Source organism: Dipodomys spectabilis, unplaced genomic scaffold (genome assembly GCF_019054845.1).
Source record: "Dipodomys spectabilis isolate Male_0828 unplaced genomic scaffold, ASM1905484v1 ptg000030l, whole genome shotgun sequence".
Lineage (NCBI taxonomy): Eukaryota > Metazoa > Chordata > Mammalia > Rodentia > Heteromyidae > Dipodomys > Dipodomys spectabilis.
Window position 1 is genome coordinate 11,026,950 of NW_024870707.1, and position 27,226 is coordinate 11,054,175.

The 27,226-nt window shown below is 52.7% G+C and overlaps 4 protein-coding genes across 7 annotated transcripts; 2 read left to right on the forward strand and 2 right to left on the reverse strand.

Moving 5' to 3' along the window:
* The first annotated feature begins 2,862 nt into the window (after nucleotides 1-2,862).
* Nucleotides 2,863-7,468, forward strand: Ctsw (cathepsin W). Its single transcript, XM_042676564.1, has 10 exons — nucleotides 2,863-2,982; nucleotides 3,172-3,256; nucleotides 4,660-4,773; nucleotides 5,901-6,055; nucleotides 6,152-6,248; nucleotides 6,326-6,406; nucleotides 6,502-6,627; nucleotides 6,825-6,889; nucleotides 6,968-7,159; nucleotides 7,241-7,468. Exons 1-10 carry the CDS (start codon nucleotides 2,896-2,898, stop codon nucleotides 7,346-7,348), a joined length of 1,110 nt encoding a protein of 369 aa, XP_042532498.1. The 5' UTR covers nucleotides 2,863-2,895; the 3' UTR covers nucleotides 7,349-7,468.
* Nucleotides 7,469-7,662: 194 nt separating this feature from the next.
* LOC122105346 (FGF1 intracellular binding protein) lies at nucleotides 7,663-12,618 on the reverse strand. Of its 2 annotated transcripts, none has more exons than XM_042676565.1 (10): nucleotides 12,435-12,618; nucleotides 12,046-12,244; nucleotides 11,753-11,879; nucleotides 10,545-10,645; nucleotides 9,641-9,795; nucleotides 9,231-9,339; nucleotides 9,090-9,153; nucleotides 8,810-8,896; nucleotides 8,623-8,720; nucleotides 7,663-7,786 (listed from the first exon to the last, which is right to left on the reverse strand). In XM_042676565.1, the coding sequence occupies exons 1-10, from the start codon at nucleotides 12,517-12,519 to the stop codon at nucleotides 7,717-7,719; spliced, it is 1,095 nt and encodes a 364-aa protein (XP_042532499.1). In that variant the 5' UTR covers nucleotides 12,520-12,618; the 3' UTR covers nucleotides 7,663-7,716. The 2 variants fall into 2 exon arrangements, with proteins under 2 accessions (XP_042532499.1, XP_042532500.1); XM_042676566.1 differs by having other exon boundaries at nucleotides 9,662-9,795; nucleotides 12,435-12,617.
* Nucleotides 12,619-15,193: 2,575 nt separating this feature from the next.
* On the forward strand, nucleotides 15,194-16,294 carry Ccdc85b (coiled-coil domain containing 85B). Its single transcript, XM_042676571.1, has one exon. The coding sequence runs from the start codon at nucleotides 15,447-15,449 to the stop codon at nucleotides 16,053-16,055; it is 609 nt and encodes a 202-aa protein (XP_042532505.1). The 5' UTR covers nucleotides 15,194-15,446; the 3' UTR covers nucleotides 16,056-16,294.
* Nucleotides 16,295-17,725: 1,431 nt separating this feature from the next.
* Nucleotides 17,726-27,001, reverse strand: Fosl1 (FOS like 1, AP-1 transcription factor subunit). Of its 3 annotated transcripts, none has more exons than XM_042676569.1 (4): nucleotides 26,891-27,001; nucleotides 24,560-24,754; nucleotides 18,417-18,524; nucleotides 17,726-18,157 (listed from the first exon to the last, which is right to left on the reverse strand). In XM_042676569.1, the coding sequence occupies exons 1-4, from the start codon at nucleotides 26,999-27,001 to the stop codon at nucleotides 17,738-17,740; spliced, it is 834 nt and encodes a 277-aa protein (XP_042532503.1). In that variant the 3' UTR covers nucleotides 17,726-17,737. The 3 variants fall into 3 exon arrangements, with proteins under 3 accessions (XP_042532503.1, XP_042532501.1, XP_042532504.1); XM_042676567.1 differs by having other exon boundaries at nucleotides 24,560-24,757; XM_042676570.1 differs by lacking the exon at nucleotides 18,417-18,524 and having other exon boundaries at nucleotides 24,560-24,757.
* Nucleotides 27,002-27,226: the final 225 nt, after the last annotated feature.

Genomic DNA, 27,226 nt, shown 5'->3' on the forward strand with positions numbered 1-27,226 from the left:
AGATCTCAATCTCTTGAGTAGCTAGGATTATAGGCGTCCTAAGACACTTATCTCCTAATTAAATCCCAAAAAAAAAAAAAAAAAAAGCCAGAAGTAGAGTTGTGGCTCAAGTGATATAGCACTTACTAGCCTTGAGTGAAAAAGCTAAGGGACAGTGTGCTGGTACCCTGAGTTCAAGCCCCAGGACCAATTAAAAAGAAAAAAGAGGAGGAAGCAAAAATAAGAAAAAATCCTCACCTGATTATTAGATTTAACCATCCCAGGCAGTGGCAAGGACCTCATTCAATTCTGCCAAGCCAGGATGGGACAATGGGATGGAGTTACCACTCCCTTTCACAGATAAGGGTGGCTGAAAGATTTGTCTTAGGTACAGCCAGAGTGGTAAGGACAGCATGAGGATTCAAGTCCCGCTGTCTCCAAGATTCTGACTTGGTCCCATATCAGTGTTTATCAATGTTAAGAAGCCACCATGTGAACAGGTGGCCAGGCTGATGGGTGTCCACTGTCATTTCATTCAAACTTCAAAGAGAATTGTTGCCGCTACAAAGATGAAACACTGAGGCCCAGAGGGGAATGACTATATACTTGGTGACTCAAACTTGAACCCAAACCTCCAACTTTGCACTTAGGCCCAGGAGAACTTGCTACTTGGAATCGCCTTCTCAGAAAGCCTCAGTGACCCTAGTGGGCATCATGGGCAGGAGATTTTGGGACTTTTTTTTTTTTTTTTTTTGGTTCAGGTGAGCTGTCCCTGAGCTTCCCCCCCACCCCCGCTCCCGCTCAAGGCCTAGCACTCTACCACTCTGAGCTACAGCCCCAACCTGGGTTTTCTAGTGGTTAATTGGAGATAAGAATCTCATGTATTGTTGGGTGCCAGAGCCTCACACCTGTAATCCTAGCTACTCAGGAGGCTGAGATCTGAGGATCAAGGTTCAAAGCCAGCCCCGGCAGGAAAGTCCACGAGACTTTTTTTTTTTTGGGGGGGGGGTCCAGTCGTGGGGCCTGAACTCTGGGCCTGGGTGCTGTCCCTCAGCTCTTCAGCTCAAGGCTAGCACTCTACCACTTGAGCCACAGCGCCACTTCCGGCTTTTTTCCTTTTTTCTTATGTGGTGCTGAGGAATCGAACCCAGGGCCTCATGCATGCAAGGCAAGTGCTCTACCACTGAGCCACCTTCCCAGCCTCCACGAGACTCTTATCTCCAATAAAAACCACTAGAAAACCAGAAGTGGCTCTGTGGCCCAAGCGGTAGAGCACTTGCCTTAAGCTGAAGAGCACAGGGACAGCGTCCAAGCCAAGAGTTCAAGCCCCACAACCAAACCAGAAAAAAAAAAAAAGAATTTCATGGACTTTCCTTCCTGGCTTTGAAATGCAATCCTCAGATCTCAGCCTCCTGAATAGTTAGGATGACAGGTGTGAACCACCAGTGCTTGGCTGAACCAGAGACTTGGTGTAGTTGGGAGGCAGATGGGGATGGACATAGGTTTGGCAAGGGGTCATGGTACTGTGGATGGTTATACCAGAGGTTGGGGAGCAGAGAAAACTCTGTGTGTGCATGTGCTGTTAGAGAACTTGAACTCAAGGTCTAGATGTTATACTTTAGATTTTTTTGCTTAAGGCTGGTGGTCTACCACTTGACCCACAGCTCCACTTCTGGTTTTTTGTTAGTTAATTAGAGATAAGAGTCTCACAGAAGCTAGGCACTAGTGGCTAACGCCTTAGTACTTAGGAGGCTGAGATCTAAGGATCATGGTTCAAAGCCAGCCCAGGCAGGAAAGTTCATAAGCCATGAGACTTTTTTGTTTTCCTTTGCAGGTCCTAGGGCTCACACTCTGGGCGTGGGCACTGTCCCTGACCTCCATTTTTTGCTCAAGGCTGGTACTCTAACACTTGAGCCACAACACTACTTCTGCTAGTTCTGGCTTTTTCTGTGATTAATTGGAGACAAAGAAATCTCACGAGGTGGACACTGGTGGCTCACACCTGTAATTCTAGCAACTCAGGAGGCTAAGATCTGAGGATCATGGTTTGAAGACAGCCAGCACAAAAGTCCGTGTGAGACTCTTATCTTCCAATTTAAGCACTCAAAAACCAGAAGTGGCACTGTGGCTCAAAGTACTACAGCACTAACTTTGAGCAAAAGAGCTCAGGGGACAGTACCCAGGCCTTCCTAGGCTGGCTCCAAACCATAATCCTTAGATCTCAGCCTCCTGAGCCACTAGGATTACTCCATGAGACTCTAATCTCCACTAAAAACTATCAAAAAAGGGCAGAGGAGCTATAGGTAGAGTGCTAGTCTTGTGCACAATAGCTCAGGGAAAGGGCTCAGGCCCAGAGTTCAAGCCCTAGGGCCAGAAAAAAAATTGTCTCACAGACTTTACTGCCTGGGCTGGCTTTGAAGTAAGATCCCCAGATCTTAGCTTCCTGAATGTCTAGGACAGCAGTGAGCTACTAGCACCTAGCTAGGAAAGTTTCTAGAAGGAGATGGCTGTGCTTAACAGGAGCATGAGTAGCTGTCAAGAGGGCACTGATCATTTTCTATCTCTGCCTGGTCTCTAGGGGTCTTTTGGCCTACGCCCCTTGGGTTTCCCATCATGTCTATATATTGTCACTGTCCGCTTCAGATCTGCCTTACAGTCCCCTGAAGGACAGCTTTGTCTTTGTCTCCCTAGAGTTGCCCTGAAGTGGAGTGGCCTAGAGCTGTGGAACTGACAAAAAAAAGGAGGATGGAAAGAAGCTAAGCAGGCCTAAATGTCCGGAAGGCAGCCTACACGCATGCTTTAGGGTCCACCTGCTACCCCGAGCCTGATGTCCTTGGGTGTTTCCCCAGCCCTACCCCCTCCAACTTTATCTGCACAGCTTCCTGCCCCTGCATTCAGCACTCAAGGCTGCACACCATGGCACTGACAGCCCAGCTCTCCTGTCTCCTGGTCCTGATGGTGTCAGGCCAAGCCCATGGCTTCTGGAATTCCCCTGGAGCTCAGGTAAGTGTTGCCAAGCTGCTTCTTACAACTGGCTCCTCTTCAGAAACAGCCAGCTAGCCTCCATTTCTCAGGGGGAACACTTGATGTGGGAGACATCTGTCATGCTCAAGCCTTGCTGGGGTATAGCTAAGGCAGACTCCCAGCAATGAGTTCTCCCCTCTCCCCCCTCTCCCTGCCATTCTGTGCCAGGGCCCTGGTCCCCAGCCACTGGAACTGAAAGAAGTCTTCAAGATGTTTCAGATCCAGTTCAACCGGAGTTACTCAAACCCAACAGGTATCATGGGGCACATGTATTTCTAGTTGAAACACCCCATTTAAGATGAAGAGCTTAGGGCTGGGAAGGTGGCTCAGTGGTAGAGCGCTTGCCTTGCATGCCTGAGACCCTGGGTTCGATTCTCAGCACCACATAAGCAAAAAGAAAAAAGCCGGAAGTGGTGCTGTGGTTCAAGTGGTAGAGCGCTAGCCTTGAGCTGAAGAGCTGAGGGACAGCGCCCAGGCCCAGAGTTCAGGCCCCACGACCGGACCCAAAAAAAAAAAAAAAAAAAAAGATGAAGAGCTTAAAGGAGGGGGTAATAATGCTCAATAGGAAATGTACTCATTACCTTACTCATGTAACTGTAACCCCTTGTATAGTATCTTTACAATAAAAAATATGATTATAAAAAAATTTTAAAAAGAAGAAAAAAAGAGAACTTGAGCAGGGCGCTGGTGGCTCACACCTGTAATTCTAGTTACTCAGGAGGGTGAGATCTGAGGATTGTAGTTCACAACCAGTCTGGACAAGAAGATACGTCTAAGGCTTGTATCTTCAACAAAGCACCAAAAAGCCTGAAGTAGAGCTGTGGTTCAGTGGTAGAATACTACCTTGAGCAGAAAAGGCTCAAGAATGTACCCAGGCCCTGAGTTCAAACCCTAGGGCTGGCACTTAAAAAAAAAAAAAAAGACGCAGAACTGGAGGTTTAGGCTGGGGACTAGGCTTGATCCATCCCACCCAGCAGGACACAGGACTGGAGTTGTACTGGCTCATGTGTCCAGGGCGTGGGTGAACACAGGGTTGTCCTGTGCCTTGAAGCTGGAGGATTTCATGATGGCTGACAGGCATCTGCCCCAGCCTTAAATTAGGATCCTCTGGCTCCTTCGTCAACTCCCAGTGATTACAAGCATGGGACTGATGACTATCAAACCAGGTGTTCACTCACCAGTCCCGCATTGTGTGCCCATGATGGCATTCCTTGTCACCACCATTCCAAGAACGGAGAAGGTCCTGCTCCTCCCTTCTCTCTAGGTCTCATTTTCCACTGAGTGCTGGTCTGTGCAAGACAATGCCCTCCCCTCCCCGCTGCAGCTTCCGATGTGAGGTGTGAAAAGGTGGACAAAATGGTGGCAGGGCGCAAGCCTGTCCCTAGCTACTCACTCAATCTCCCCCTCTGAGTCACTGCCTCCGGACTCTGGGTTTTGCTTCTTCTCAGGGTGGGCAGATGCCCCCCTTGCTGCCTTGGGGGCCCTAACACTTAACTGGATAACCACTTCCTGGGCCCAGTGTCTACGGTGGAAACTCTGGAGGCTACAGAAAAGGAGTCTGTGCTCACCTGGGTGGGGGTGGGTGGCCGGAAGCCCAGCCAGTGGCCACTTCCTGCCTCTAGGGAGTCAGTCTGAGACAAATCCGTTTTGGTCCAGAGCATGCTCGCCGTCTGGACATCTTTGCCCACAACCTGATCCGGGCTCAGCGGCTACAAGAAGAGGACTTGGGCACAGCTGAGTTTGGGGTGACTCCATTCAGTGACCTCACAGGTACTGAGACTCCCCTGGACTGTAGGCAGCGAGCAAAGAAGCAATTTTCTAGGGATATGGCAGATAAACCGAATAGTGTCCACTTGAAGCACTAAACTAGGTATCTGTTCCATCCCAGAATTCAGGAGCAGGAGCCCTGCTGGCCTGCATCCAAGGCAGCTCAGGAACCAGACTAGAGGACTCAGTATTTCTGCCTGATGCATCCGATACAGGGATGCAAATGACTAAGGATGCGCTTAGCTGGAGTGGGAGAAGGTATCAAGAGTGGAGTAGCCAGGTGTCTGTTGCTCATGCTGGTAATCCTAGCTACTTAGGAGGCTGAGGTCAGAGGATCCTGGTTTGAAGCCAGGCCAGGAAAGAAAGGCTGAGAGATTCTTATCTCCAATTAACCATCAAAAAGCTGGAAGTAGTGGGCTGGGAAGGTGGCTCACTGGTAGAGTGCTTGCCTTGCATGCATAAGGCCCTGGGTTCGATTCCTCAGCACCACATAAGCAGAAAATGTTGTAAGTGGCTCTGTGGCTCAAGTGGTAGAGTACTAGCCTTTGAGCTGAAGAACTGAGGGACAGCGCCCAAGTCCAGAGTTCAAGCCCCATGACCGACCAAAAAAAAAAAAAAATCAAAAGACAAAAAGCTGGAAGTAGCCCAGCTAGTAGCTCAGATCTATAATTGTAGCCACTCAGGAGGCTGAAATCTGAGGATTGAGGTTTGAAGCCAGCCTAGCACAAAAGTCCTGGTGAAACTCCAATTAACCGCTCAAAACACCAGAAGTGGAGCTATGGTTCGAAATGGTAGAGAGCTAGCCTTGAGCAAAAAAGCTCAGGGATAGCATCCAGAACCCTGAGTTCAAGTCCCACAACCAAAGAAAAAAAACAAACACAAGGGCTGGCAAGGTGGCTTAATGGTAGAGTGCTTGCCTAGCATGCACGAAGCCCTGGGTTTGGTTCCTTAGTACCACATAAACAGCAAAAGCTGGAAGTGGTGCTGTGGCCCAAGTGATAGAGTGATGCTAGCCTTGAGCAAAAGCAGCTCAGGGACAGTGCCAGGCTGTGAGCTCAAGCCCCAGGACTGGCAAAAAAAAAGGGGGGGGGGCAGTGTCAAATCTGTGACTTCTATGGCTCTGTTCCCAGAGGAGGAGTTTGATCAGCTCTATGGGAATTGGAGGGCAGCTGGAGGAGACTTCAGCATGGAGAGGAAGGTAGGGTCTGAAGACTGGGGGGAGTTGGTGCCCCACACTTGTGACTGGCGGAAGAAGCCTGGTATCATCTCACCCATCAAGAACCAGGTATGTGCCCCACCCAGTTCAGCCTTACCCAGCCCAAGGGGTAGAAGAAGGCCAAGACTTGGATGCCCTATCCTACCCTACTATCTAACCCACCAGGAGAACTGCCAATCCTGCTGGGCCATGGCGGCAGCAGGCAACATCGAGGCCCAGTGGGGCATCAAGACACAACAGTCTGTAGAACTCTCGGTGCAAGGTATGCTGGGAAGTAGGAGGATGGGGGAGAGGGAAGGGTAGATGAAGGGCCTGTTCACGGTCCCTTTCTGCCTTCAGAGCTGCTTGACTGTGGCCGCTGTGGAGATGGGTGCCAGGGTGGCTTCGTCTGGGACGCGTTCATAACTGTCCTCAACGACAGTGAGTACTTGGGCTCACTGGGTGGCTGCAGAGGTGTGCATGTGGACGTGTAGCGGGGATCAGGAACCAGGACTCTTCCCTTGTCTTGTCTCCAGGTGGTCTGGCCAGTGAAAAGGACTACCCATACCTAGGCCGTGCCAAACCAAACAGGTGCCTGGCCAAGAAGTACACCAAGGTGGCCTGGATCCAGGATTTCATCATGTTACCAGACAATGAAGAAAGTGAGATCCGGGTGGGGACGTGGGGGTGATGAGGAAAAGAGATGCCAGACAGAGGCAGACAGACCTAGCTACAGATGGGGGGGGGGGGGCAGGGGGTGATGGTGACACTGGGGAAAAGACACACAACACACAAGTGGCACGAGGAACATGCCCATGTGCCAAGAGCAGCAGAGCCTGACAGCATTCTCTATCTTCAGAAATTGCTCGGTACCTGGCCACCCAGGGGCCTATCACTGTGACCATCAACAAGGCCCTATTACAGGTAAGTGGGGCAGAGTGGGAGGAGGGCCATGTGAAGAAGGGGACCCCAGATTCAGCCCCTCTGCCTCTACCCCTGCAGCATTACCGACAGGGTGTGATCAAAGCCACAAGCACCACCTGTGACCCTCAACTTGTAGACCACTGTGTCCTGCTGGTGGGTTTTGGTAAAAGCAAGGCAGAGAAGACAGTGTCATCGGGATCTTGTCATCCCAGTCATTCCACCCCATTCTGGATCCTGAAGAATTCCTGGGGGGCCCACTGGGGTGAGAAGGTGAGTCTGACCCAATGGGGAAGGGGCGGGGCAGAACAGGCCCCTTCCACCTTCTGGCCCTAATGTCCCTAAACTTCCTAGGGCTACTTCCGGCTCCACAAGGGGAGCAATGCCTGTGGTATCACCAAGTATCCGATCACAGCCCGCGTGGAACAACCAGTTAAGCAGCAAGTCAACTGCCCTCCTTGAGCGGGGCAGCCACCCTTCAGCCTCTCCAGCACACCAGCTGTCTTCCCTGCCAAACTCATCGTGAGGTTTTGCCATCTTTTCTCTATGGCTTCTTTATGGCTTCAATAAACCAAGATAATACCCCTGGCTCCTTAGTAGATTCAGCTGAGATCTGGAGAGGGCGGGGCCAGGAAAGCACTGACCACCCTGATCTGACCCGGTCGCTGAGGGGCTGATGTACACGGAATCCTCATGCTCAAAAGCCATGGCACTCAGGATATACTTGCACGCTGCCCACGGCCCTGTGGGCTCCTCCCCAGGAACCAGGACTGGTCTCCAAACTCATGGCAATTTTATTGTCACTGTGTTCAGGATGGAGGGAGAGGGCCTCAGTCATGATAGAGGCGCAGGAGGCAGCCACAGAGGGTGCCCATATAGCGTTCCCAGAGGGCTTGGTGCCTGAAATGAAAACGGCAACAGTGACAGATGTTCACTTAAACCCTGAGTTGGAGATGGCTGCAAGTGTTTCCTATACCTTATTAAATCCTCAGAAATTCCTTTTTTTTCTTTGGGGGGGTGGTGGTGGTGCCTGTCCTGGAACTTGAACTCAGGGGCTGGGTGCTATCCCTTATCTTTGTTGCTCATAGCTAGCAATCTACTTGAGGCACAGCTCCACTTTCTGGCTTTTTTTTTTTTGGGGGGGGAAGCAGTGCTTAATTGGAGACAAGAGTCTCACAGACTTTCTGGCATTGAACCATGATCCTCAGATCTCAACCTGCTGAGAAGCTAGGATTACAGGCCTGAGCCACTGGCACTTGGTTTTTTGTTGTTGTTGGTGGTGGTTGTGGGGCTTGGGTGCTGTCCCAGCTGAAGGCGAGCGCTCTACCACTTGAGCCACAGCACCACTTCCAGTTTTCTGGTGGTTTATTGGAGATAAGAGTCTCAGAGACTTTCCTGCCCAGGCTGGCTTTGAACCATGATCCTCAGATCTCAGCCTCCTCAGTAGCTAGGATTACAGGCATGAGCCACTAGGGCCTGGCTTTGGCTTTGTTTTTTTTTTTTAGTGGTGCTGGTGATTGAATTCAGTGCCTTGAATATGCTAGGTAAGTGATCCATTACTGAGTTACACCCACAAATCATAAATTCTTATGATTCTTCTACTTACAGTAGCATTTTACATGAGGAAACTGAGGTAAATCCCCAAGGGTGCATATGTGGGGGAGGGGGGAGTGAGGCCCCAGGAGGCTGGTTGGTTGGGGCCAGGACAAGCTGACAGGAGGCCTGTGGTTTCTCACCGGAAGCCATCCAGGGAGTGGACAGATGCTGAATACTGATTCAGGAAGAGCCGTACATCATTCAGTGGCCAGTGGTCAGAGCGGCAGGGTTCCACAAACTGTGGGCCCAAGGGAACATTTACCATCCCCAGTTCGACTCGGGAAAAGCACAGGTGTGGATCAGAGGGTAGCAGGCAGCACAGCTCACCTTCTCCACCAGGTCCACAAAAAGGTCTCTGACGTCCTTATTGTGAGTCAGCTTGGCAGCAACATTCACCAGTCCTCGGGACAGATTCTGTGGGGCAAGGATCCTAGGAGTTCTGGGGGCTGAGCCTGGAGGCTGGTCTGTCCCCCCAAACACCCTCCCTCCCCCCAATCAAGTTCCTTTGTTTATAAGTGGACAGGGAGCAGCAGTGCCATCTGCTGGCCAACCTATGACCCAAGAAGCTGAAGATTCCCCAGGGGAGAGGGCTGAAAGGGCTAAAGACCTTGAAGTTGGTTTCCATCTCAGAGAAGACACCAATCTTTCCCCGGAGGGCAGTACACACCAGGCTGAGGGAAAAAGAGAGCATACTACAATCACCTCTGCCCCCACTGCAGGTTCTGTTCCCATGGAATCCCAAGGTCACCTCTTATGCAAGTCCAGAAGGTCCTTATCAGCCACTAGCACCTTGAGCTCCTTCAAGTCCTGGAGGAATTCTTTGTCTAAGTCCACATCCATGTCATCCACCTGGGAGTCTGCATGAAGGAAGATGGGGTGAGTGATAAACTCATCTACAACAGCCAGAGCCTTTCTCAACCACCACCTCCTTGCGCCCCACAGGACAGAAGAAGAAACAGGGTCTCATGGGTGGAATAACATGCCCCAGGCCAGACAGAGGGAGTCCTTGGTCTCAGACAAGGTGGGGTGGAGAGAAGTAGACTACATAAGCAGAGGTCTGGGTGGAGACCTGAAGAAAGGACACTGAGACGCAGGGGGCTGGAGAAGGAAGTGCTGGTGAGGAAGCAGGCCTTGAGAGGGTGGGAAGGGTCCAGGCACCTGGGTCGGTGGGGGCCTCACCGACGGCTCCAAGGGTCCAGTTCTGGATCATGAGCTCAGCACAGAAGGCAAAGTCGCCGAAGCTCAGATACTGTAGCTTTTTCTTCCCGGTCTCAAAGCGGTTGTTGGCAAAGAAGACAATGGCTGCATAGTCCCTGTAGACAGCGAACAGTGTAGGTCCTCTCAAGACTTGAAATCCTTTCTTACTAAGCCTACAATGATGTCTTCATATTTATCTCACTCAATATACATTGTAGGATTAAAACAGTTTTCTTCTTGTCAAGCAGCCTCCACCTGCAACCTTGGCTGGCCATCTGAGTTCTGGCCTTTCTTTCCCCACTGTGTGACCCTCCCATAACTACCTCTTATGGGGCTCTTCAACAGTGCAGAGAGAAGATTCAGCCCAGTTTCCTAAGAGACACAGTGAATAGTAGCAGCTATCATGTCTCCATACTTCCTAAGTGCCATCGCATAAAAGCCCAGGTAGAAAATAACCAGGCTAGGATCTGAACCTAAGTCAGCCTGATCTGTAGTACAGATCATAAATGAAATAATGTGGGGTGCTCACATTATATGCTCACACTTATAATCCTAGCTACTCAGGAGGCTGAGATATGAGAATCACAGTTTGAAGCCTGCACAGGAAAGTCCCTAAGACTTTTTTTTGGTGGTCGTGGGGCTTGAACTCTGGACCTGAGTGCTGTCCCTCAGCTCTTCAGCTCAAGGCGAGCCCTCTACCACTTGAGTTACAGCGCCACTTCCTCCCTAAGACTTTTATTTCCCATTAACCTCCAGAAGTGGAATTACCATCTCCCCACCCCAGCCAGGAGGTGAAAGAGTTGAAGTGTAACAGGTTCAAGGACTAGGGAAGGCATGTACTGATGGGAGACAGTTGGCCTCTCACCTGGCCAACCGATCGGAGAGGAGAAAGTGTTGCTGGATGTTATCTACCAGGGAGCCCCGCATTTCCTCCACCACTTTGAAGACTCGCTTAAAGTTGTCAAACTGCAGAGCGGTTAGTGGAGGAGAGGAACTGGTCAAAAGCCAATCAATGCTCACTCAATACCCCCCTCCCTCTTATCTGCCTCTCCAGTTGGCAGCTATTTCTTTTTGTTGGGTCCGGTCGTGGGGCCTGAACTCTGGGCCTGGGTGCTGTCCCTCAGCTCTTCAGCTCAAGTCTAGCATTCTACCACTTGAGCCACAGTGCCACTTCTGGCCACTGAGCCACCTTCCCAGCCCTTGGCAGCTATTCCTTCAATAACTACTTGTTATTATTAGCAGTTATCAATTCAACAGATATTTGTTTGCTTCTACCATCTGGACTTGAGTAAACACTATTCTCTATTATTAATTCAGTCCTGTTCCAGCCTTGCTCTTTGGTTCTCCATAAGCTTGAACCAGAATGGATTCTCCTAGGTAAGTCCAAATTACTCAAAATGAGCAAATCCTAAGCTGTACATGGAGAGCTCGTGACAGACACTAAGGAAAGGCACTACCCCTGGGACTACCACAAAGGCTTGTGGAGAAGGCAGCACACCAGTGCCATGCCCTGAAATTCAAATGGTAGATATGGGCAAGAACTGTACTTTCCAAGTAACAACAACATAATCTAAATGAAGATTGAGACTGAAGAAATGTAAACCTAAAAGGATTTGACCTGCAGATCACAGGGAAGCAAATCACAGGGAAGTCTGAATAGTACACTGCCGCCCTGGAGGCAATGAGAGCCAATGAAAGTATATAATCAAGAGAAAGTCATGGTCAGATCTGATCATATAGAAGGGACAAAACGTAAGGCTGGGAGGTTGGGTCAGTGGTAGAGTGCTTGCCTTGCAGGCATGAGGCCCTAGGTTCCATTCCTCAGCATCACATAAGCAGAAAAAGCTGGAAGTGGAATTTGGCTCAACTGGTACAGTGCTAGCCTTGAGCTGAAGAGCTGAGGGACAGCGCCCAGGCCCAGAGTTCAGGCCCCACAACTGAGAACCCACACCCACCCCCAAAAAAAAGAAAAGAAAGAAAGAAAAAAAGGGACAAAATGCAACAAGTGTGCAAAGGAATGGAGGGAATGAGTGAACTATATGGGATGTGATACACGTGTGGATTAGCACTCACCTGCCTGCGGCAACTCTTAAGCGTGATGCCTGTTTTGGTGCTGATGTCATCCAGGTCCTTCTTGGTGCCCTTGGATAACTTCTTGCCCAGGACTTCCCGAACAAAGGCCTCGTCAAAGGTGTAGTACCTTGTAGAGGCAGAGGACACCACTGACCCTTCATAAAGGAGGGAAAAGGGGGCCTGAGTTGTTCCTTTCTCTCAACTTTCTGGGTTCCTTGGGTGAAGTTCCATCCCTCCCTGGGCCTCAGTTTCAGCTTGCAAAATGAATATAGGTCACCACACCGGGTGAGCACCTTTCAATGAGCAGCGCCTGCCGGGAGGGAGGGATCTGGAAGATGAGCTGGTGTAGCAGCTTGGTCGGTGCATGCAGCAGGCGCTCGAGCATGTGAAAGGTTCGGTAGTGGTCCATGGTGTCGCTCTGCAGCACCCCTGCCGTGGCGCCCGTCTGTTCGAGGATTCCCGAACGCACTCGCAGAGCCACCGCGTCGCTCACTGGAGGGTGGGCACAAGGATCAAGCCCTATCTCGCCGACCCCAGAGACGCTGCAGAGCTTCCAGCCCCAATCTTTCTCCCTCCCTTATTCCCAGCCACCTGCCCGCGAACTCTAAAGAATGCACGAGGCCTGGTCCCGCCCCTTCTCCCATCCAAAACAACCGCTGCTCCTGACCGGCCACTCACGGACCCGAATAACCATCCAGCCACAGGCGATACACATCCTCGTCGATAAGGGTCGTGTTCCCCACGAAGATGTCCAGCTCGCTGGTCATGGCGAGGCCCCGCCCGGCGTGCCAGGGCTGCCGGGGTGCCAGGAGCTGGACGGAGCGCGGGCCCAGCCCGGGGCGCGCCGCCGCTGAGCCACTTCCGGGAGCTCCGAGATTCCGCTCCCCCTCGACCGGAGCCAATGAAGGACCACTTCCGGGGCGGGGCTAGCGGAGCGGAAGTAGCCCGGGAAGAAATCCCTGCCTGGGAAGAAAAAGACTGCGCTGCGGAATAGCAGCTGCTGCTGCGGGAGAGGACTCCCGCTCTTGAAGAGGACATCCAGGGTGCTTTCCGCCGCGTCTCTCCTGCCCTGCAGATTTGTCTCTCACTTCCGTGTTTTCTCCTACTTTCTCTGCCTTCTTCAGGGCCTCCTAACTTTGACCTTTATCCTACACTTCCAGTTTCAAGGCCTCGATTCCTACATCTCTTCTCAGCAAATATGTGTGTAGCCCTACTTTTATGTACAACCTACAGTTGAGCCCCTCTCCTGGGCATGGGCCACTTGCCATAGGTTAGGCTTTTTTTTTTTGTCGGCCGTGGGGCTTGAACTCTGGGCCTGGGCGCTGTCCCTCAGCTCTTCAGCTCAAGGCGAGCACTCTACCACTTGAGCTACAGCGCCACTTCCGGTTTTCTGGTGGTTTATTGGAAATGGACGTCTCATGGTCTTTTCTGCCCAGGCTGGCTTTGAACCGCGATCCTCAGATCTCAGCCTCCTGAGTAGCTAGGATTACAGGCGTGAGCCAACGGCACCCGGCTTGCCATAGTTCTGACCACATTCTTCACCTCTGTACGAGTTAATTCATACCCTCTTACTCTGTCCCTCAGATCTGTCTCAAGTCCTCATTTGCAGGGCTGCCTATCTGCCAAGTCTTCCCACATGGTCTTGCCCCAAGCCCCTCCAAAACTCAACCCAGGATGTGGTTGTAGCCAGGGGCAAAGCGCTAGGTTGGATTTCCAGCACCACGCACATAAAGCTTAACACACTCTAGACAGAACTCTCGCTATCCCCAATCTGCTTCTTTCCTGGTCCCTATCTCCGTCACAGTCCTAACATCCACCCAGTTTGCATACTAGGTACCTGGACTTTCTCCCAGATTTCTCTCTCCCACATTTGCTTCTCTTTTGCCTCTTGAGCATTTCTAGTATCTGTTTGGTCTCCTCCGCTCCTGTGACTCAGCCCCAGCCTAGTCTTAGCCTAGTTCTACTTGCTCATTGACACAGTGTTACTAGGCTTCCTGCCTTCACCTCCCTTCCCCTCAGAGTCCATCCCACACACAGCTGCTGAACAATCTTTTTAAAATGCAGACTTAAAAATGTTACGCTCTTGCAGGTGTAGTGGTGCATGCCTGTAATACCACTTTAGGGGAGGCTAGCGTGGGCTACACACCTAAGACCCTATCTCAAAGGACAAAATTACTGTTCAAAATTCCAATTCGTCACTCTCCAATCAAGTACTAAAAGGTTTTAAGAACCTGGGTTCTAACTAGATACAGACTATGTCCCTGGCTTGTAATCTTAGCTATTCAGGATGCTGAGATCTGGAGGATCACAAGTCAAAGGCAACCCAAGAAGAAAAGTGTCAGGCTCCATCTCCAAAATAACCAGTGAAAGCTAAGTCTGGATGTATGGCTACAGTGGTGGAGTTCGAGCTGGAGCAATCCAGATCTCAATTCATGCCCTGAGTTTAATCCTGGGTATGCAAGAACCTGGCTTCCCCTACATTTGAATAAGGACATCAAACTGAGCCTCTTGGTGCTCAAGGCTAGCGCTCTACCACTTGAGCCACAGTGCCACTTCTGGCTTTTTTGAGTAGTTCATTGGAGATAAGAGATTCTTGAGGGCTTTATCTGCCCAGGCTGGCTTCGAACTTCAATCCTCAGTTCTCAGCCTCCTGAGTAACTAGGATTACAGGCATGAGCCACTAGGCTGGTCATGGTTCCAAATCAGCATTCTTACTTAAATAGCCTTCTTTTTACCTGGAAAAGTCATAAATCTTTCAGGGCCCCTAAGCTATCGACTCTTGTCAATTCCAGAGACTCTACTGTGGTCCTCCCTTGCCCCACCCTCTCCCTTTCCTTTTTTCCCTCTCCCAATGCTGGAAATAAGCCCAGGCTTAGTGCTTGCAGCTATACTCCAGTCTTCTGCCTTCATTTGCTTTTGCTTTTTCCTCTGACAGACTGCTAGAACCTCTTCAGGGATCAAGATCAGAATCTTGGCCAAATTTATTTCTGCGTGGGCATTACACACAATAAAGGTTTACTGAACAAATGAATCTCTTGGATGTCTCCCCACCCAGTTGCCCTCAGGAAACAGGAAACCTCCATGGAAGGGAGGCGGAGGGGGGGGGGGGGAGTGTAGTTTTTTGGTAGAGTCAGTGCGTTTGGATTTAAGATTCAGAGGAGCTGGGAGTGACGTTTATCCAAGATTCTCCATGTCCAAGGAAGGAGGGAGGCCGTTAGTCTGTAATCCTTCAAGTGGTGGTGGGGAGTCACGGTTGGGCACCCCCAATCTTGGGTCTCAAAAAAGGTGGCTGAGAGGTCTAAGCTCGGGCTTAAGGAGATGTGCAAATTGGAGGAACGCAGTGCCTTCAACCGGATTCTGATCATCGAAGGAGGACAAGGCGCAGGGAAATCCTTGTGCGCGGCGGTCTCCACTGCGGGGGTCGCGAGTGGGAGGGAAGGGGCGCCCGGCGCTCGGGTTCCGCCCCCTTCCGGGCAGGCTTCCTGATTGGCTGTCCTCGCGTGTCGCCATCAGCCCCCGCCCCCGCGCGCGCCTCGCCTCGTGCCCACCCCCGGGTGGCTGCTGCAGCCGGCGCTGCCTCCGCCACTGCCGGCCGCCTGCGGAGTCTGAGCGGGAGCCGGATCGGTGCCCAGCCTGACGAGGGGCTCCCGGGCCGCGGGGGCGGGCGGGCGATGCTCCAGCAGCCTGACCAGCCATGGAGGCCGAGGCAGGCGGCCTGGAGGAGCTGACAGATGAGGAGATGGCGGCGTTGGGCAAGGAAGAGCTGGTGCGGCGTCTGCGGCGGGAGGAGGCGGCGCGCCTGGCGGCGTTGGTGCAGCGCGGCCGCCTGATGCAGGAGGTGAACCGGCAGCTGCAGGGTCACCTGGGCGAGATCCGCGAGCTCAAGCAGCTCAACCGGCGCCTGCAGGCCGAGAACCGCGAGCTGCGCGACCTCTGCTGCTTCCTGGACTCGGAGCGCCAGCGGGGGCGGCGCGCCGCGCGCCAGTGGCAGCTCTTCGGGACCCAAGCCTCCCGGGCCGTGCGCGAGGACCTGGGCGGCTGTTGGCAGAAGCTAGCGGAGCTGGAGAGCCGCCAGGAGGAGCTGCTGCGGGAAAACCTGGCGCTGAAGGAGCTTTGCCTGGCACTGGGCGAGGAGTGGGGGCCCCGCGGCGGCAGTGGCGGCGCGGGGGGCTCGGGCGCCGCGCCGACACCGGAGCTCGCCCTGCCCCCCTGCGGGCCCCGCGATCTAGGCGACGGCAGCTCCAGCACCGGCAGCGTGGGCAGCCCCGATCAGTTGCCCCTGGCCTGTTCCCCCGATGACTGAGGGAGCTGCTGCTTCCACGCGGCGCCCGTCCAGATTGCTCCCGGAGCGCTGCGATTGCTGTGAACCCCCGAACTAGGACGCGTCCTCGGGGGTTGGGGGGGGTGCACCTGGAGCCGCTGACGGGGCCTGAGAAGCCCTGGCGCTAGAGAGGGCCCCTCGCACTCGCTGGCGGGGCAGCAGGGGGGACTGGAGGTGTGATTGGTGGGACTTACTGGAGGGGGCTGGAGGGGGGGGGGAACTAATAAACAGGGACCGAAGCGGAGCCCGAAGTCTGGGCAATTTGTCTGAGGTTCGCCGGGGTTGGGGAGAGGGCGGGAACGCCTGGACAGTGTACCGCTCCCGTCAGGAGGGGCTGTGAACTCCCATTATCTGGGGCAGAATATGGGACAGTGGTAAAGCACTGACTTCCCCCTTTGGGCGCCAGGACGGGCAGTCATCCCGCCCCTGAAGTGGCTCTAGCTCCCTTCCCGGCTCCTTCCTGTCCAAGACAATGGGGCAGGAAGCAGGTGTTGGGGGCCTAAAACCCACTGGCTGGGTGCTTAGCGTGGAAGGGGGACGCAGCACAACCCCCACCCCACCCCGCGTGCTCTCGCGGCTCTGTGGGCCCCCATGAGGAGAAGGATGATAATCCTCTTTGCTTGCATCCCAGAGCATTCTCTCCGTGGAGGAGAGGAGGATGTAACCCCATTCATCAGATAAGCCAATCCTGGTCCCAAAGTACGGGAAGTTTGTCCAAGGCCGTGCAGTGTGAGTCAGGGGCGGAGGCCGGAACTCAGGCCATCTAGCTCCCGTGGTGTCCTTTAGTCTCTGGATCCAAGCAGACACCCAGGCCAGAGCTTCAAGCCTTTTATTCCATGTTGGCAGGTTTGTATAAAAATATTCTCTTTAGGAAAATAAATAGCTGTCTTCTCTGTGAAAGCTTGGATTCCCAGGCGCTAAAGGCTTCTCAGAGCTGGGGGCTGCCGACCAGCTCCTCACCAAGCCCTCTGGCACCTCCTCAGCTGTGCCGGTTCAGGAAGAGTCCGCAGATCCCCCTAGTCCAATCATCTGGTGCTGCTGGAAGTGGGGCTGGATGAATTAGTGTTTTAGGCTTGTAAAAGGGCACCTCTGTCAGCGTCATTCTGGGTGCACCACAGGAAGCGGGTGATGGAGTCTGCCAGGAGGTAGAGCCCCAGAGAACCTCTGGGGATCCGCAGTCTTGGCTGCCAGGATTACTCTGGCACAAATGGGACACACACACAGTGCCAGTTCAGGGGCTTGAACTCAGGGCCTTGGGGTGCTGTCCCTGTGTTTCTTTGATCAAAACTAGTGTTCTACCATTTGAGCCACAGCTCCACTTAGAGCTTTTTTGGTTAACTGAAGAATCTCACAGACTTTCCTGCCTGGGCTAGCTTTGAACTGTGATCCTCAGATCCTGAAGCTGGGATTTCAGGTGTGAGCCGCTGGCAGGAAATATTTTTATCTCTGATTAAGTGCATGTTGTAATAGACCAGCCTCACCCCAAAGAAATAGTGGGTGGTTTTGGTTGCCCTAAGCTGGTTTTACCTTGAATCAGACTATGTTGTCTCATCTGGAGGAATGGAAGACCAGTTGGCACTGAGCATGGTATGGGTCCGGACCAGCTGGACCAATAGAGGAAAGGAAATAGCTAAAGTAGCACCTGCAGAGCATGAGCAGGTGTCTCACAAGGCAAGGAGGGTAGGGGATCCCAGGGGGTCAGAGGAGGGGTCCCCACTGCTGCTGCTGCTCTTTCGGTGAGCTGAGGCACAAGGCTCTGGGGTACTGGGATAGGTGAAAACCAGACTGGGGGTAAAAGGAGTCAGAGAGGGTGTGGTCATGAGGGTAGGGGTGTGCAAAGCTTCTGGTTCCAGCACAGGGCCCGGGGAAAGGGAGATACAGGGTACAGGGCGGCAGGGTGCTGGTGGGCTGCTGGTGCCACTGGCACTGCTGGGTCCTCCTGTGTCTCTGTCCTTGTCTCCTTCCGGGATTTTGCAAATAGGGCGGTGGGCTTCCAACACCAGCTCCAGGCGTTCCTTCTGCTTCTGAAGCTCCTCAATCTCTCGCTGCAGCCCGGATTTCTCATCCTCCAGTTTGTCAGTCTCCTGTAGAGGATCAGGAGAGGGGTTAGGGAAGCTAAGGACGGAGACCTCACGCCTCTGACAGGGTGGGGGTGGGGGCCGGAGGCCTCGGCAATTCTGGACTGCAATTCCCATGAGCCCCTGGGAGAAAAATGGGCACGATTGCCAACGGACCCGGGGCATCTTAGAAGACTGCCAACCAGCTTTGGGCTCCAGGGAGCCGAGGTTCCCCGCGCACACACCCCTCAGGCTCGGTGGGCACTCCCCCCGGGCCGGGGCTCACCGCCTGTAGGAAGTCGGTCAGTTCCTTCCTCCGGTTTCGGCACTTGGCCGCGGCCAGCTTGTTCCGTTCCCGCCGCACTCGGCGGCGCTCCTCCTCTTCGGGGCTGATCTGGGGAGTCGGGAAAGAGGGTAAAAGTGAGGGAGCCCCCAGGCTATGCTGTCCCGAGTTCTCCCTTTGTGTGGGTCCCTCTGCTTCAACCTGCACCCCAACTAGCTTAATTTTCTCATTGAGAACTGGAAGGTATGGCTCAAGTGGTAGAGCACCAGCCTTGAGTGAGAAAAGCCAAGAAATGAGTTCAAGCTCCAGTACTGGCAAAACAAGTAAATAAGTACTTAGATTTCCTCCTCACTTCAAGCTTCTCTCTCGTAATGATCCCAAACCCGCAACTTGCTTCCCTAGGAACTCCACTAGGATGCCTTCACCTCCAGAAAGCCTTCTCCTTCCCCAGCCAGATGTGGCCTTAATCCTCTTATGAGTCCCCTGGGACAGAGTTACCCCCTTTTCCCAGGGCCCTCATCTTCTGAATCTGTGGAAGATTCTAAATACCTTCCTGCAGGAACCATGCAGACTAGGAGAGGCTCCTGTGTGCTAAGTTGTGATTTCTTAGTTGCATACAGTGTGCCAGTTAAACCTTCTGCTATATGGCAGGCATGTTGTCAGTATCCAGGTAAAAGGGCAAGGTACTTCTCCCCAGCCTTTGCAGTGCTGGGGTGGAATCATGGGCCATGTTCATGCCAAGGTTCTACCAGTAACCTCCAAAGGTAGACTTTGTGTGTGTATTCCAGTCCCAGGGCTTGAACTCAGGGTGCTGTCCCTGAGTTTTTGTCTTTGTTTCTCAAGGCTAGCACTCTACCGCTTGAGCCACAGCTCCACTTCGGGATTTTGGTAGTAACATAGAGATGAGAGTCTCACAGACTTCCCTGCCTGGACTGGCTTCAAACTGCAATCCTTAGATCTCAGCCTCATGAGTAGCTAGGATTATAGGCATGAGCCACTAATCCCTGGCTAAGACATTTTTTTTGTTGTTGTTGGTCTTGGGGCTTGAACTCTGGGCCTAGGTACTGTCACTCAGCTCTTCAGCTCAAGGCTAGAGTTCTACCACTTGAGCCACAGCACCACTTCCAGCTTTTTCTGTTTATGTGGTGCTAAGGAATCAAACCCAGGGCCTCATGTATGCGAGGCAAGTACTCTACCACTGAGCCACCTTCCCAGCCCCCCTCTTTTTTTGAGACGGGGTCTCCCTATTTATATAGCGCAGGGTAGCCTCAAACTCCAGAGCCTCCTGCCTTTGTCCAGAGAGTGCTGGAATTATAAGCACGTTCAACCACATGTAGCTAAACACTTTTAAAACATTTTTTTGTTTGTTTTGCCAGTTCTGGGGCTTGAACTCTGGGCCTGGGTACTGTCCCTGTGCTCTTAAGCTCAAGGCTAGCGTTCTACCACTTGAGCCACAGTGCCACTTCTGGTTTTCTAGTGGTTTATTGGAGATTAGTCTCAGGGACTTTTCTGCCTAGGCTGGCTTTGAACTGTGATCCTCACATCTCAGCCTCCTGAGTAGCTAAGATTATAGGCATGAGCCACCAGCACCCAGTGTCCCTAAGCTTCTTTTGCTCAAGGACAGCACTCCTATAGAGTGCTTGAGCCACAGTGCCACTTCCAGCTTTTTCTATTTATGGTGTACTGAGAAATCAAATCCAGGACTTCATGCTAGGCAAGCACTCTACCACTAAGCCACACTCCCAGTCCTAAACACTTTCTTTTTTTTTGGTTGGTTATGGCACTTGAACTCTGGGCCTGGGCGCTGTCCTTCCGCTCTTCAGCTCAAGGCTAGCGCTCTACCACTTGAGCTACAGAGCCACTTCCAGTTTTCTGGTGGTTTATTGGAGATAGGAGTCGCACAGCCTTTCCTGCCCTGGCTGGCTTTGAACCTCGATCCTCAGATCTCAGCCTCCTGAGTAGTTAGGATTACAGGCATGAGCCACCAGTGCCTGGCCACGTTTTTTTTTTTTTTGTTTTTTTTTTACATAGACTTTTTTACCCCCTTTGTGACAAGGGATTGAACTCAGGGCCTGGTACATGCTAGGTAAGTGCTCTATCACTGAGCATTGGTAGTTTTCTTTCTTTGGGGGGGGGGCCAGGGTATGGGACTGTGAGACTGGGACTCAAACTCAGTAACCAACATTTTTGATCACTGGCCAGCACTATATTAACTCATACCTTCAACCCCTAAGCATAGTTTTTTTTTCTTTTTTTGGGGGGGGAGGGCAGGGGTCGATCCTGCGGTTTGAACTCAGGGCCTGGCCACTGTGTCTGAGCTTCCTTTTCTGAAGGCTAGTGCTCTATTACACAGCTTTTTCTTTGTAGTTTACTGGATATAAGAGTTTCACAGAGGGGCTGGGAAGGTGGCTCAGTGGTAAAGTGCTTGCCTTGCATGCATGAGGCCCTGGGTTCTATTCCCCAGCACCACATAAGGAAAAAGAAAAAAAATCCGGAAGTGGCGCTGTGGCTCAACTGGTAGAGCACTAGCCTTGAGCTGAAGAGCTGAGGGACAGCGCCCAGGCCCAGAGTTCAGGCCCCATGACCGGACCCCCCCCCCAAAAAAAAAAAAAAAGAGTTTCACAGACTTTCCTGCCCAGACTGCCTTTGAACCATGATCCTCAGATTTCAGCCCCCTGAGTAAGTAAGATTACAGGCATGAGCCACCAGGCTTGATCACAGGTTCTTACCCAACTTCCTAGGTTGGGTAAGTCCAGGAAAGATGAATAACTTGTTTATAGTTCTGGGCAGAAATTAATATCCACTCACTCTATTAACATTGGTTGAGAGGCCAGCTGAAGGAGACCACCTTCCCAGGAGGACTTTACTCACAGCTCACAGCCTCAACCCAGTACTACTTAGGATCAAGGGTTACACTCAGGATAGGGCTGAAAGAAGGAAATACAGGATGGGTTATCCCTGGCCTGCCTCTGTGGCTCAAATCCAAGTCCCTTTCCTAGATAGTCACAAAGGCTAGCCTTTCTATGTCTAGGAATCCTATTGTTAGCTCATCTCCAGGGCTCCAAACCCACTCCCCATCTCTCCAAAGGTACCCAATTTGTACCCAGCCAAGGAAGCTTGTGGAAACACATTACCTCACTGCAGTCTCAAAATAACATCCTCCACACCGTCTCCCCCCCCATTGGTGCTGTTTCTGAGCTTTTGTGTTCAAGGCTAATGCCCTACCACTTGACCTACAGCTCCACTTCCAGGTTTTTGTGGTTAATTAGAGGTTAAGAGTCTCATGGACTTTCCTGCCCTGGCTGGCTTCAAACAGAGATCCTCAGATCTCAGCTTCGTGAATAGTTAGGATTACAGGTGTGAGCACTTGTGCCTGGCTTGAGGTGTCAATTTTTAAAGCCTCTCCATCTCAGCTGGGTGCTGGTGGCTCATGCTCATAACCCTAGTTATATTAGTGTTTGAGATCTGAGGATAATGATCTGTGAGACATCTCCAATTAGACTCATCTCCACTAAAAAAGCTGAAAGTGAAGGTGTGGCTCAAGTGGTAGAGGGCTAGCCCTGGGTGAAAAAGCTAAGGGACCGCACACAGGAACTAAGTACAAGTCCCATGACTGGCACTATTTTTTTTTTTTTTTTGCCAGTCATGGGGCTTGAATTCTGGGCCTGGGTGCTGTCCCTCAGCGCTTCAGCTCAAGGCTAGCGCTCTACCACTTGAGCCACCGTACCACTCTGCTTTTTCTGTTTATGTGGTGCTGAGGAATCAAACCTAGGGCCTCATGCATACAAGGCAAGCACTCTACCACTGAGCCACCTTCCCAGCCCTGGCACTAATTTTTTTTTTTTAATTTTTATTTATTTATTTATTTTTTGGGGTCCGGTCGTGGGGCCTGAACTCTGGGCCTGGGCGCTGTCCCTCAGCTCTTCAGCTTAAGGCTAGCACTCTACCACTTGAGCCACAGCGCCACTTCCGGCTTTTTTCTTATGTGGTGCTGAGGAATCGAACCCAGGACCTTGAGCATGCAAGGCAAGTGCTCTACCACTGAGCCACCTTCCCAGCCCCCGCACTAATTCTTTTTTAAAGAAACTCCATCTTGGGGCTGGGAAGGTGGCTCAGTGGTAGAGCACTTGCCTTGCTTGCTCAAGGCCCTGGGTTTGATTCCTCAGCACCACATAAGCAAAAAGAAAAAAGCCGGAAGTGGCGCTGTGGCTCAAGAGGTAGAGCGCTAGCCTTGAGCTGAAGGGCTGAGGGACAGTGCCCAGGCCCAGAGTTCAGGCCTCACGACCGGACCCCCCCCCAAAAAAAAAAAAGAAAGAAACTTCATCTTGGGGGCTGGGAAGGTGGCTCAGTGGTAGAGCACTTGCCTTGCATGCTCAAGGCCCTGGGTTTGATTCCTCAGCACCACATAAGCAAAAAGAAAAAAGCCAGAAGTGGCGCTGTGGCTCAAGAGGTAGAGCGTTAGCCTTGAGCTGAAGAGCTGAGGGACAGCACCCAGGCCCAGAGTTCAGGCCCTATGACTGGACCCCCCCCAAAAAAATAAAGAAAGAAAAGAAATTCCATCTTAGCCACTATAATCCCAACACTCAGAAAGCTGAAGAAGTATCTCAAGTTCAAAATCAGCCTGAGCTACATATGGAGATTCTCTCAAGAAAAAGAGAATGCCATCTGTTATTCATTTATTTTAGAAAGAGCTTTGGGGAGGCAAGAGAACCTAGCATCCCCTGCCCAAAATCTTCTGTTAGTTTTCAGTGAGACAGCGTGACTAGGTGGTTAGGATCCAACTTAAAGAGTTGGCTAGGGGATGGGAAGGTGGCTCAGTGGTAGAGTGCTTGCCTTGCATGCATGAGGCCCTGGGTTCGATTCCTCAGCACCACATAAGCAGGAAAGGCTGGAAGTGGCACTGTGGCTCAAGTGGTAGAGCAGTAACCTTGAGCTGAAGAGCTGAGGGACCCCCTCAAAGTACCCCCAGGCCCAGAGTTCAGGCCCCACGACCAACAAAAAAAAGTTGGGTAGACCTGAGGCCCAAGCCAATTCTGTTTCATTACTCACTATTGTATGATCTTGGGCAAGAAAGACATTACCTCTCTGTGCCTTCACTTCCTCAGCTAGAAAATGGAAGGAAGGTGCGGGTGGCTCTCACCTGTAATCCTTGCTACTCAGAAGGCAGAGATCTGAGGATTCCAGTTCAAAGCCAGCCCAGGCAGGAAAGTCTGTGAGCCTCTTATCTCCAATTAACCACTGTGGCTCAAAGTGGTAGAGCAAGTAGCTAGTCTTGAGCAGTAAAATCTCAGGGACAACACCCAGGCCCTGAGTTCAAGTCTCTTGGCTTCAAGTCTCTTGGCCAACAAAAAAAAAAAAAAAGGAAAGGAAATCTTTCCAGTACATTTCCAGAGAATTTCCATGACAATGTGTGTGTGTGTGTGTGTGTGTGTGTGTGTGTTCACACACATGCAAGTCTAATGTGGCTTGGAGTTGGACTTGACGCTGTCCCTTAGCTTTTTTGCTCAAGGCTAGCAGTCTACACCACTTGAATCATATTTCTACTTCTGACTTCTTGGTGCTTAATTATAGATAAGAGTCTCACAGATTTTCCTGCCTGGGCTAGTTTCAAACTTTGATCTTCAGATCGCAGCCTCCTGAGTATCTGGGATTATATAACATCTAGCTCAGTTTTTTTTTTTTAATGAATATTAAATGAAGTAGGAAACAGATCCAGAGAAGAGCTGAAGAAAACCTTTTTGTTCCTGTTCCCTCCCTGACTACAGATAGCATAAGCCACCCCCTCCAGGCATGCCAGCAGATGGAGACCCTCTCACCTCTCCACATGAACACCTTATACTCATTCTTCTCCACTTCCATTTTTGTGCCAGCCACCCCTCTACCATGAAGGTCCTTCTTTCTGTTCTACCTATTCAACTACCTTCCTAGGTCAACACACAGTCACCTTTTTCCAGGAAACTTTCCTCGATCCACAAATGACCTTCTTGGCCTCTCCAGAGATTCCCATCATTTTCTGCCTTGGGCGGTAGTCACTGATGGCCCTTCCACCCCCTCTTCTAGGCCTGTATTCTTTCCAGCAAGATCTTGTCCTCTGTCCCCTCCCTCTGTGGGGTCATCACAACCATTGTAACTTGTCTGTTCCTTACCTGTTCACAGGGCCGGCGACGTACCCCTGGAGGTGGTCCCAGTGCCCGAATGACTCCTGGCCGGGGGAGTGGAGGGCTGTATTGAGGGTAGGTCAGAGGTCTGGGGTAGCCACTGGGCCCTAGGAAGTGAGGCTGAACCATCCACTGCAACTCTTGGCTGCCGCTCAGAGCATTGATGCTTGGCACGAGGTGGAACTTCTGAGAGATAAGAAATGGAGGGTCAGGGATCAAGTCTATGTGGATTGAGGGATTTCTGGGGGAACAGAACACAATGCTCTCCATCCTTAGGTTGAAGATGCTACTTACTTCAGAGAGATCTGAAAGAGCACAGATTGGCAATCAGAGAAATTAATTTGGAGGGAAATCATTGTGGATGAGATATGTGACTTTGGGCTAGTCACAAAATCTCTCTTATCTTCTAGGGATTGTGGGATTATTTCCCCATCGCACTCATCTTAATCAAATGTGAATTCCTTTATTCACACTATTCTATCTAACCACTTTACAAATAGTGAGTCATATAATGGTGCAAGAGTATCTTCATTTTCACACAGGAGATCAGTTGTGCAAAGACACAGCGTGGGAAATAGAACTTGAGTCCAGATGGCTGGGTTCTTGTCCACTCTCGCACCCACCATACAGAGCTTCCTCCGTGACTGGAGAGTGGGTCAGAGCATGTGTGTGACAGTCTGGAATGCGGAGGGGCTGTAACAGGCAAAAGCTGCTGCTCCAGATTCTGCCTCAATTCTAATCACAGCTTCTCCGCTGGCTGTATGGATCTAAGAAAACGTTTAACTTCACTATGCCCTGATTTTCTTTTTTTTCTTTCTTTCTTGCTTGCTTTCTCTTTGTTTCCAGCACTCAGGATCTGGTCACTGTTCCTTGGCTTTTTTTGTTCAAAACTGGCCATCTAATCACTTGAACCACAGCTCCACTTAGGGCTTTTTGTTGGCTAATTGGAAATAAGAGTTTCATGAACTTTCCAGCTCAGATTGGCTTCAAACAATGATCCTCAGATCTCAGCTCCTGAGTAGGTAGGATTATAGGCAAGAGCCATCTGCGACCCACTCACTAGTTTCCTTGCTTCTAATATTATCATAGATGAGGGTTATAGCATTTCATTGATGCTGAGAAACTGGAGCTCTGATAGCCCTGAAATCAAAGTTTAATTGGCAATGTATCAATTCAGCGGCTGAAAGGATTGGTGGGTTGTGACATCCATAAGGAGTCCATAACATGGTAAACGAAGGGGGCGCCCCGGCTGGTGCCAGGAAGCTGCCCATGGCCATCCCCTTTCGGCTAGAAATCTGAGAAGAGCTTCGGGAATGGGGGGCTCGGCGTGCTAGGAAGAGAACTGGGGTCAGGCCCCGCACTTGGGCTCTGGGTGTGGAAGACGGGGCATCCGGGAAGCTCCCCGCGAGTCCAGGCAAGTCTGGGCAACGGTGTCCCCGATCTGGCGCTGCAAGTACGGCGGCCCAGTGACCCCAGTTCCGGGCTGGAGGCCCCGCCGGGGGGCATCTCTCGCTCCCGAAGAAGCTGTCGCTTCCCGGGCTGCTCGGGGCCAGGAAGGGAGGGGCGCCCGGGGTGACTCAGCCGCCGTGACTCGGCGGAACGGACGCCGCTCCTTCCCTCCCCGGCGACACGTGCGAGCAGCCCCTCGACAGGAAATGGGCACCTGCGCTCCCGGTGCGGGGGGGGGGGGGACCCCAGCCACCTAGGGCCGGGAGTCAGGGGCCCGGCGCGTGCGCGCTGCGGGGACCCCGTTCCCCCCCGCCCCCCCTCCCCCGCTCACGTCCCGCACCTCGGGGTCTGACTTTGTGTCTCCCAGCCCGGCGGGGCCCGGCTCCGGACCGACGTACGGACAGCCGCCAGCGGGCGGCGGGGATCCCGCCTCTATCCCGCTTGCTTCCTGACGGTGTCCGCCCGACGGTGCCACCCCGAGCCCAGTCCCCCCACCGCCTCCGACCCCAGGACTCTCAGCCCCAGGTGGCGGCGAGCGCCGGGGCAGATGGGACGTGGATATTTAGCGGTGGATAAGAAGAAATCAAAGACGGCAAGCGATGGCACAGGGACAGACGGACAGACCGACAGCCAGCCAGAGATCAGGGGCCGACGGGACCGCGGGGGTTCGCAGCCCGCGCGTCCGCCGTGCGCGTCCCCAGGCGTCGGGGCCCAAGCGGCCCCTGGACGGCGCGCACCGAGCCGGAGCCTCGGTCCTATCCCCCCCACCCCGGCCTCCGCCCGCTGCGCCCGGAGCCGACCCCCGCGTCCCCGACGCCATCCCTGCCGGGGACCCCCCCCTTCCCGCCCCGGCGTCGGACCCGCCCTCACCTGCTGCTCAGCCGCCGCCTGCGCCTGCGCGGCGGTCGGGGGCTGCGCGGGGCCGCCGTAGGCGCCGCCGGCCCCGGAGCTCGGCCCCGGTTCCCCGAAGTCTCGGTACATGCCCTGGGCCGGCCGCTTCTGCGGGGTCCGCGTCGGCGGCTGGGGCTCTGACTCACGCCCGCCTCGCAGGCTTTTCTTTTTATGAATGAAAAGTTGCCGGGCTGAACCACTCGGGCTCGCGGGGTGGGGGCGTTCCGCGACGGCAGGGGCGCTCGGAGCCCCACCTCTGCGGCCGCCGCGCCGGCTTCTGACACCTCCCGCCGCCGCCCGCCGCCTTTTTCTCCC